Raw genomic sequence first — 10,993 nt, 5'->3', positions numbered from 1 at the left:
GCTTGTAAGTGTCTGAGGCCAGATTTGCACTCAGGTCTTCTTGATTCCAGGCATAGTACTCTGTCCACTGCACCACCCAGACATCTAGGAGACAGGAAGACCTAAGTTCAAATCCAGCCGTAGACACTTACTAGCTTAGTGATCCTGGGCAAATTGCCTAACCTTTATCTGCCTCAGGATCCTCATCTATAAAATGGAGATAATAATAGCACCTGCTTCCAGGGTTGTTGTGAGGCTCAAATGAGATAATATTTGTAAAGGGCTTAGCATAATGCCTGGCACATAGTAGTGATTAATAAATGCTTGTTCCTTCCTGCTTCCTCACTGTTTTTTTTTTGTTGATTTTCCTTTATATTATTTCATTAAGGTCCTTCCAGATTTTCTTATATTCTTTATACTTCAAAAAAAAACACCTTAATTGCATCAATATGCCACAGTTTATTTAAACATTTACCTAGTATTGGACACTTAGATTGTTTGCATTTTTTCAAATACACAAAAAATCTGTTTTATAAATCTTTGAACAGATAGAGCCTTTTCTTTTACTTACTTTTCTTGTGATAACTTTCTTATGGTATATCACCAAAGATTATTGGGTAAAAGGGTATGATTATTTTTGTAACTTCAATAAAAAGCCATCAAGCATTTTACTATGTCCTGCATTGGAAAGGATGCTTTCCAAAAAGGTTACACAAGTTTGCAATTGCATCAATATTGTTTCTCCGGACCACCAGCTACAAGTTTCATTGTTTTTAATTATTTTTGCCCTGTAAGGTGGAATTTGGAATTTCTTTAATTTGTATCTTGTTTTGATTACTAGTAAAGCTGAATATTTTTCAAATGATCATTAACAGTTTTTATTCTTTTATCAACTATTTTAGAAATCTATTTTTTAAAATATTTTGTTTGTAAAATTCTCTAATGAACATTAAAGATATAAAGAGAAGCATTCATTTCTCCAATTTGTATAAGAACAAAGGAAACTTTAAGACATACCTTTGTACATTTTTTCAGGATCCTCATTTGGTAATTTATTGATATCATGGATTACTTCACGATTAAAATAGATTGATTTTTCTTTTTTAGGATCATTTCCTGTGGATTTTACCTCCTGTAATTCACATTAGATTTAGAATAATTGCAAAAGATGAATTTTTCTCCAGGTAATTAATTTTTTTCACACTAGTGAATAGAATTATTTGTTGTAATTAAAAATTATTTATATAAAAAGAAAAACCTAGCATTAGTATCCAAGACTTGGGGGGAAATGAATGAAACAACTTAGAAACTTGAGATTTCAAATTTGTTGTACCTTATTTGGCAGAGATATACTGTCTTCTGTATTTTGCTTCAATTGACGTGGAACTAGATATGGAAACAGATGGTTTTTCTTTTCTGTTTGTATGGATTTGGTTGGTGGAGAAACTACAAGGAAGATTAAAAATGGGGAAATATTGTTATCTATTGTTTTTGGAAACAACAAAAATTGTAGCCACAAATTAAAACTAAAACATGCTGTAACCCAGGTTTCTAGCGAACTCTAATGCATTTTGAATGAGACTCTCTTAACTAGTGGAGAGAATGCCAACATGGCACTGCATGACTGCATGAGGAGTGGAATTGGTGTAAGAGCTTTGGAAAGGACTTTTTTTTTTCTTTAAGAAACATGTGGTTCTAGACTATCTGTGGAGAGAGACTCATGGCATGAAAGACTTAGGAAGTGACAGGCACATTAGCTAAACTAGCCCCTCAAAAAGGGTGTCTTGGTGGAACTGAGATCTCATTTCACGCTCATCCAAAGAGCTCATTTACTGTGTGTATTTTCTAGTCTATTTTAATCTACATGATTTATCTGATTTCTGTTTGCTACTTGCTTGGATAAATAGATTACTCTCTATTCCTTATTTGTATAATCAGACAGGAAGGGGATAATCAGATAGGAAGGGCTGGTGTGCTCAGAAGCTCCTCAGTATGTGTAAATTTGGAGCATCCTTTAAGGGATAAGTGGACCCAGTGGTTATAAAATATAAAGATACTGACTACTGGCCAAATGTTAAACAATACCCATTGTCTGAAGACCAAATTGAGGAAATAAAGCCAGTAATCTAGGAACTGGAAAAAAACAGGATAATTAAAAAGGAACATTTTCTGTATAATACTTCTCTCTTGCCAATGAAGAAGGAAAATCTGTTAAGGATGGTTGACCTCTTTAATGCCTTGTACAGGATTTTCTCATTTTCCTTTTGTCTTTACATATTTTATCTTTACATATTTATCAAAGGTACCTTCTGGGACTCCTTTAGAGAAGAAGTTTTAAAAAAATGAGCTAATGTGGTTTAGGGTTAAAATACAATATTTTTAGATATCTGTTAGCCTGGTCACTTACAGAAAGTAGCCAGTGTTTTTCTGGATTTTGAGTGAACTAGCACTATCTATGTGTAATTATTTTCTTAATTTCTATTGATTGATTTTTATGCCAGGTGAGTTTAAACTCAAGAAGAAGGGGGGAAAAGGAAGAAAAGGATATTTAACGAATTTTTTAAAAGTTTAGTAAACTTTTTATTGTTAACTGTTATTGTAACAACGTGATAGAAATAATAACTGTATCTGCCCTAAGGTGTGATTAGTGAAACTTGCTACTGAGGTAAAATCTCTCAGGACTATAATTTGATATTGTTCTGAGTTTTAAATCTAGGTATAGTTGTCTGAATTGTCATTAAGCCCATAGTCCACCATCCAAGAAAAATGCCATGGGCTGCCCAAAGGAAGTGTGGTCTGAGAATTGCTAGAGGCGAATGTCTATGCCTGGGAAAGTTGAGGGGATATAGGCAGGACTCTCTTGACTCAGTTTCCCCAATGCTATTTCCTTTCTGAACAGGAAATTTTCCCACCTGGCTAATTCTGAGTCTGGCTATGATACCCTGTGAATATTGTAGAACTTTGCTACATCATTGGCTGTTAATTATGACTTTTAAGGGAGTTTTCCTCCTGTTACGGCTTATGGCAGGTCAGTCTGTGTCCTCGAAAGGACACTCTTGATATTGTCATAACCATGTCCCACATTTTTCCTTTCATAGCAGATTTCTAAAATTAGGGCAGGTGAACTGTAGAAGATTTTTTCATTGCAATACTAATTAATAAGTTAATACTAAAACATCTCTCAGAATTACTATAATAGGATACAAGTGTGAAAGATTTTACTATTTCAAATCTGAACTTGTGGTCAACTCCATATCCTAAGTAACTAGGGAAATGTGTTCTTAGGCTTGCCATCCCCTTGTTAATAGTTATATATTCATGTATAAAATTAGGTCCTTAAAGTATCTTATTCTTTCAGGATGATATGAGGACAACATATATCCTTAAAAGTAGAGGTTGAGATAAAGATGTTAAAGTTTTTTAACTTAATGGAGTAGAAAATTTTGAGAAGGTAAGATTAGACTATTTTGTCTAAGAACTAGGAGATATATATTTCCAAATATTCCTAATGGAATATACATGTCTTGAGTATATTTTAGTAATGAGTTCTCAAAATTGGATTAAAGACTTTACATATAAAATTACATTAATAATTGTAAAGAAAATTTTAAATCATTTCTCCCTCTTCCCCATTTTGAAATCTCTGATTCTCTGATAATATTAAGAGACAGAAGGGCTCATTTTACAAGTTAGGACTTCATGGATTCTTTAAAAAATTTTTTTTTTAAAGATTCTTCCTTTAGCCTGTTGATGGCATTGTCCCTATCAAGTATGGGGTTTGGGTCAGGCTAGAAAGAGCAAGTGGTATATAAAAACTGAAATTCTCTGAAATTTCAGGTGAACTATGGGTTTCTAATTTGATAGTCTTTTATCTCTGTCATTGATAAGATTAGCTCCATAAGGTCTGAACTGATTTTCACCATATGAACTGGAAGGCCAATAGGCCAATAGGAAGGTCAAAATTAGATTTTGTGGGGTTTTACTAAATTATACTGAATCTTATCACTAGTAGGTTTTATCAACATTACCTAGAGAATTTCCACAAGTGACCTGGTACCTGATGATTGTTAAAGAAATACCTCCACAAACCTACCCTGATCCATCCACAGATGCTTGAGTAACACACAGGAAATGCTTGCCAGACACCTGAAGATCATGGACACTGCCAAAGGACTTGACACCCCTAAAGCTGGTTACATTAGATTTTATTATTCACCCTGTTGTTATTTTGCTTGTTTTTATTAGTTCTGTTTGTGTTAAGGACCCGCTTTCCAAAAGCTACATATCATTTCTGCTTGAAGAAAAAGAATATTTCTCCTCTCCAAAGCTCTTGTACCAGCTTCTCCCCTAACGTAGTCACAGTGTTGTGTCAACATTTTGTTCACTAATTAGGCGAGTGTCATGTAAAATGCTCCAGACTTGGCTAAAAACACCTGGGTCACAGTATAATTTGGAAGTACAATGGAACAAAGTACATCTTTCAAAACTACTCCAATTACAACATTTTTTTTCTTTCCTTTACCTTTACAGTCATCTTGCTTTACATGCTTCTTGATCACATGGTTGACATGGTGTGAATGATACAAAGCAAGTAAAGTGTGAAGAAAAAGGGAAACAAAAGCCTTGAGAATACAGAAGAGGGATATAGGGATATAGTAATGGTATAGCAGTAATATTGTTCCTGCTTATGGTGAACACTTATTAAATCTTTGGCTATTAGCAAGGGATCACAGCCCTATATCTTCTGTGAGGAAGTGTATCTCTATCAAGTGTAGATTTCAAATTAGTTGTGACATTATCTTCTACTATACTTAAATAACTTCTTTGTTGACAGCATCTTCATTTGCTATTACTTTGAGTTATAACTTGCGGCTTAGCAGAATCTCTATAAAGGAAATTTGAGGTTTTTTTCTCTGAACCGAAAATATTTACTTACATCATTATGCCAAACTGTGGGTGAGAGATAATTAATGGACCTCTTTAGTGCAGAGAAACATTTAGGTATTAAGCATGGTAGGTAGGTTCCCAAGTCAGCTTGCAAAAGCATATTTAATCCACAATATACTTAGTATACTTATCATAATCAACACGTATAAAAATGTTCGCATGGAAAAATGTATTAAGAGTTTCAACTTGGAATACCAGACAACCACAATTCCCCCCTCTGTCAGGGATCAGAGATTCTTCCTCATTAACCCTGGCCCACTTCATTCATTGACAATTACTCCTTTAGCTTTAAGTATTGATGGAGGTTCCAATTATATGAGGCAAGAACACTAGCAAGTGATAAGGGATAAAGAGGTGGGGATTGGAGCCTAGGTGGCTAGGGAGGATTTGTTAGAAGCTGAAGCAGGGGCTGAGGTACAGAAGTAGGGAGGGCAAAGTTTGTGGTGAAGACAGGGCTCTGGGAATTAGGAGTGAGATGAATTTTGAGTGTCAGCAGCAGGGCTAAGGCTAGGCAGGGGAATTCTAGGGTAAATTAGGGCAAGATAAAGGCCTGAATGAGGTGAAGTTTACAGATTCAATTTCAAAAAGATATATTAATGTATTCCCATATCAGGCACTGGGGGGTACTTTAGATTTAAATGGTGAAGATTAACTGTGAGAGAGCCAATGTTTCTTGACAATAATTGCTTTTCTTTCTTTGTTAAGATATTTTATTAAAAATTTAACATTTACATCAATACAACAAATTAAACTTGTCTATGAGGGTAAGATATGCTGTGTTCATTTAACTTGATTAACTAAATTTCCTTTCATACTGTAATGCTCTATTCTTACCTAGTTGGGGGAGGATGATGGGATAAGCACAGTAAAGCCTGGTTTATTGTGGTTCTCCATTCCCCTAGAATTGTAACCATAGAGATACTACCAGAAATCCCCAGAATCCCCCAAGTTGTTGTTTTTACTTTGAAGGAACTGGAAAAGAAATGGCCAGAAAGAAGAGCGTTAGGTATCCATGTTGGCTGGGAATTCTGTGTGCTTGCTAGGATGTGCCAGCAAACAGGAGCACTGGGCATTAGAAAAGAGACCAGGACTGGGGCTGAGATGCTGCTGACTGCAAGCTGAGGTTGTAACTTGATGGAGGCACCAGTGAAAACAAGAGGAACTAGTCGGGATCAGGGAGGTACTTAAGCCTAATACTGTACTACTGTTCTTTCCTTTCTTAGTCACTGGAGCAGGGAAGCTGATCTCTGTTCATATGTTCAGCCATTTTACTTCTCATTTCCCTTCTGAACCAGGGAGAGGAGGGAGGCCTTTTACTAGAAGTCAAAGCAATTGGCATCTTGAAGCTTTATTAATTAATATCTTATTCTTGTCTCTGTGAAATTTGAAGTTATTTTAAAAAAAGCCCAACAATTCATATGATTATGAATGTAGGCCCTGACAGAAGGGAAGCCAAAACCTAACAAGGAGAGTTTTTTTCCTAAGGCAGGCTGGATTGGTGCTGAGCAAACAAGGGATTATATTAATATGTTATTGATATGCTATTAATAATAACCATAAGCTTCCAAAGTACATTTATACCTATTAATGTATTCATATCATACTTCTGGGCCTTTTGCTTTTGATCCCAGAGAGATAGAGAGATTGATAAGGAAAATGAGACTGAAAGCCTCCTGGTATAGTATTTGGTGCTAAATTTTTTCTGAGGGCACCTTGACACTTGCTAACACTGTTGTCAGTCTTGCTGGGCATTGAGATCCCTTTGAACACATTAATATCCTACAGGACCTCTTTTTTTATGGGCCCCACTCCTACTAAAAGATGTGGCATCTGCTGTAGCCAACACATCAGTAAGAAATTTGATTCCTTCTGACTTTTTAAGTGCTAAGAGTTTGCAAAGATAGGGCATTTCAGACTGCTTCCCAGCTACAAATGAGAATTTGAATTTACCATTAAAAAGAGGGCAGTTAAAAAATTACCTTTGAAAGATTCAATGGTCTTCTCATGGTTTCCTAAAATAACAAATAATTAATCAGTAAATTACATTTCTTTCTTCCTTCTCTAAAATAAGAATTTGAATGAGAATTTAGGCTAACGATCATTGTGTGACTAGAACTGACAGTCAAAAGATTTTGACAATACCTGGACTGGAAACTGGGAACAAATTGGGACACTTTTGGATTTTAAGGATGGATTGTATAAGATTTTTTCAATCTAATGAAAACTACAATTGATTTTATTTTTCAAAATAAAAAAGGGAACTCATTCAGATTTACCTTTTGTTTGCTCATCTTTGTCACATAAATTTTTAAGGAACCGGTTAGTATATATATTTTTTATATCAAGTTCTCGATCTTTTTCCTAAGAAAAAAGCAATATAACACTTTCTTTAATAATAGCTAATATCCATATAGCTCTTACCAGGTGCCAGGCACTGTTTTAAGTGCATTATAAATTTTTTTTTTTTTTTTGGCTAGGCAATGGCATTAAGTGACTTGGCCAGGGTCGCACAGCTAGTAAGTGTTATGTGCCTGAGGCCGGATTTGAACTCCGGTCCTCCTGAATCCAGGGCTGGTGCTCTAGCCACTACACCACCTAGCTGCCCCAGTGCTTTATAATTTTAAATCTCTTTTGATCCTCACAACAACCCTGGGAGCTAGGTGCTACTATTATTCTCATTAAAGAAGATGCCAAGACAGAGTTTAAATGATTTTCACAGAGTCACATAGCTAGTAAGTATCTGAGGTCAGATTTAAACTCAATCTTCCTGACCCCAGGCCCAGGATTCTGTCCACTGTGCCATTAAGGGCTTCCTTTTATCATCCTTGGTATGATGCTCCTAAATGCAAGTATTATAATACTGGTTTGAAGCACATACGCTTGAGGAACAAGCAAATCTTACCTGTTTTGTTCTTTAAATTAGTGCCAAAGTAAAATTAGTTTATTAGTATATTATAATTTATTATTAGAATCCCAAGCCAAGTATAGTGGTGTACACCTGTAGTCTTTGCTTTTCTAGAGGCTGGGGTTGATGTATCACTAGAGTTTAGGAGTTTTGAGTTGTAGTAGGGCTAATGTCCATACCGAGTCTGATACCAATTTAGAGCCCAGGGAAACAGGGGGCCACCACATTTCCTAAGGAGGGGCAAATTGGCCCAGGTGTAGATTAAAGGTCCCATACCATTCAGTATTGGGACTGGACTCATGAGTGGCAGATGTACTTGACTAGGTGAGATAGGGAAACCCAGTCTCAAAAATAAAATGAACATTTTTAAAAAAAAATTCCACTTCAATATCATAAAACCCATACAGTAAAGCCAATGCACTTTACTCAACATAGAACCTTTTAGAATACTCATAGCACATTTCTGTTGACTTTTTGATTAACGAATGATAATACTTAAGTTAGATCCTCTGCTTGTTGATATCTCAGTACACAAACTTAAAAAATTTAAGAGGCCTATTCAGTTCACTTATTCAGACATATAAATCATTTCAAGTAACTAATATTGTTCTATGAAAAGATCTCAATACTGTACATGCATATAATAGATGATATTTTTAAAGGAATACCTTAAGTTTTTGTTGAAGGCGTTTTACTTCCATTTGAAGGTTCTTTGTAGCAGTTTTGGCAGTTATAGTCTTTCTGTTTTCAGCAGCTAATTGACGATTAAAGGCATTACTGTTCAATCTCAGCTGTCTTTCTAAGCTCTAAAGACAGAATACATTTTTATGTGAAGTTTTAATTCATAGTGACACTAGCTATGAAAATGTCAATCTTCATTAAGTCACATCTCTAGCCATTTGAAAAATGATTAAAAAAAAATTTGGTCATTCCTCAATTGATAAATGGTCAAAGGATGCGAACAGGCAGTTTTCAGATGAACTAATCTAAGCTATCTATAATCATATGACATGGATACATGATTTAAACATAAAGGGTGATACCATAAGCAAATGAAGAGAGCAAGTAATAGTTTACCTCTCAGATCTACGAATAAGGGAAGAATTTAGGACCAAACAAGAGATAGAAAGCAATACTAGATATAAAATGGATAATTTTGATTACATTAAATTAAACCGTTTTTGCACAAACAAAATCAATGCAACCAAGTTTAGAGGGAGAGCAGAAAAAATTAATTTTTACAGCAAATGTCTCTGATAAAGTCCTCATTTATCTTATGGAGAACTGAGTCAAATTTGTAAGAATACAAGTCATTCCTCAATTGATAAAATGGTCAATGATATGAACAGGCAGTTTTCAGACAAAGTAATCAGAGTTATTTATAATCATATGAAAAAAAATGTTCTAAATCACTATTGAGTAGAGAAATGCAAGTGAAAACAGCTCTGAGTTACCACCTCACAACTATCAGATTAACTAATATGATAGAAAAGGAAAATGATAAATGTTGGAGGGAATGTGGGAAAACTGTGACACTAATGCATTGTTGGTGGAGTTGTGAACTGATCCAACCATTATGGAGAGCAATTTGGAACTATGCCCAAAGGGCTATAAAACTGTGTATACTCTTTGACTTAGTACCACTACTAGGTCTGTATCCCAAAGAGATAAAAAAAAGAGAAAAGGACCTACTTGTGCAAAAATAATTTATGGCAGCTCTCTTTGTGATGGCAAACAATTGGAAATTGAGGGGATGCCCATCAATTGGAGAATGCCTGAATAAGTTGTGGCATTTGATTGTAATAGAATACTATTGTGCTACAAGAAATTACAAGCAGGCTGATTTCAGAAAAACCTGGAAAGACTTAGATGAACAGATGCAAAGTGAAGTAAGCAGAACCAGGAGAACATTATACATAGTAACAGCAATATTGTATACTGATCAACTCAGCAATATAATGATCCAAGACAATATCAAAGGGCTCATGATGAAAAAATGCTATCCATCTCCAGAGAAAGAACAGATAGAGTCTGAATGGAGATTGGAACATAGTATTTTTCATTTTCTTTATTTTTGTGTGTTTTTTTCTTTGGGTCTGTGTGTTCTTTCACAACATGACTAACATGGAAATATGTTTTTCATGACTGCACATGTAAAACCTACATCAAATTGCTTACCATCCCAGGGAGGGGAAAGGTGAGGAAGGAAGAAAAGTTTGAACTCAAGATTTTTTTTAAATGCATGTTAAAAATTGTCTTTACATGTATTTTGGGGAAAATAAAATATTTTAAAAAATAAAATCATCAGCAAGCATTATCTGTAATGGGGATAAGCTAAAAGCCTTCACAATAAGATCAGGAGTGAAGCAAGGATGCCCATCATCACCACTATTATTCAATATTGTTTTAGAAATGCTAGCTATAACAATAAGAGAAGAAAAAGAAATTGAAGGAATTAAAATAGGCAATGAGGAAACAAAACTATCACTCTTTGAAGATGATATGATGGTATACTTGGAGAATCCTAAAGAATCAAGCTTTGGAGACAAAAAACTCATTATTTGACAAAAACTGCTGGGAAAACTGAAAAAAAAAAGTACGGCAGAAATTAGGTATAGATCAACAACATACATCCTATACCAAAATAAAGTCAAAATGGGCACATGATTTAGACTTATATATTTAAATAAATCCAGGTGTAATAAATTTAATTATTCTGGTCTCAGTTTTAAGTGAAATATGTCTCTCTTAGTAAGATGCTCATGATGCCAGAGTTTATGCTACTTTTTGACATTTAGACAAAGTGTTAAAAATGCATGGATCAGGTAATTTGTTAATTGTGTGATCTTAAAAGAAGTTACTTCAATTTATCAATCTGTAATGTGGATAAAGATGGTACCTAACATTAATTTGATAATTCATTCTAATAAGAATATTGGTAAAGTGGTAAATTCTTTTAAAATCTGGATTCTTTTGGGTTATTGATTCAGTTGTTATGGATTCAGTTGTTGCAAGCATGATGTAAATTGTTTGAAACTTCATTTAGAATTGCAATAGATAATGATAATGTTTTTACTATAATTTTGATATAGCAGAAATCTCTTTAAGATTTGTAAATCTCAGGAAGACTCCTGAGATCTTATAAGCCCAATTATTTAGTAT

The 10,993-nt window shown here is 34.5% G+C and overlaps 1 protein-coding gene across 1 annotated transcript in view; it reads right to left on the bottom strand.

The window, feature by feature from the left end:
- Nucleotides 1-10,993, bottom strand: part of LCA5L (lebercilin LCA5 like) — a 43,654-nt gene that overhangs the window by 9,467 nt on the left and 23,194 nt on the right. Inside the window, exons 3-6 of the mRNA XM_027843610.1 lie at nucleotides 8,500-8,637; nucleotides 7,203-7,287; nucleotides 1,313-1,425; nucleotides 997-1,111 (exon numbers count right to left, since the gene is read on the bottom strand). Of these exons, the coding sequence (XP_027699411.1) occupies nucleotides 997-1,111; nucleotides 1,313-1,425; nucleotides 7,203-7,287; nucleotides 8,500-8,637 (451 nt within the window). The remainder of the gene's footprint in view (nucleotides 1-996; nucleotides 1,112-1,312; nucleotides 1,426-7,202; nucleotides 7,288-8,499; nucleotides 8,638-10,993) is intronic.

The sequence above is a fragment of the Vombatus ursinus genome, unplaced genomic scaffold (assembly GCF_900497805.2).
Source record: "Vombatus ursinus unplaced genomic scaffold, bare-nosed wombat genome assembly UNPS02014924.1, whole genome shotgun sequence".
NCBI classification, from domain to species: Eukaryota; Metazoa; Chordata; class Mammalia; order Diprotodontia; family Vombatidae; genus Vombatus; species Vombatus ursinus.
The sequence above is the reverse complement of the archived record's forward strand: the minus strand, read 5'-3'. Positions and strand labels throughout refer to the sequence as shown.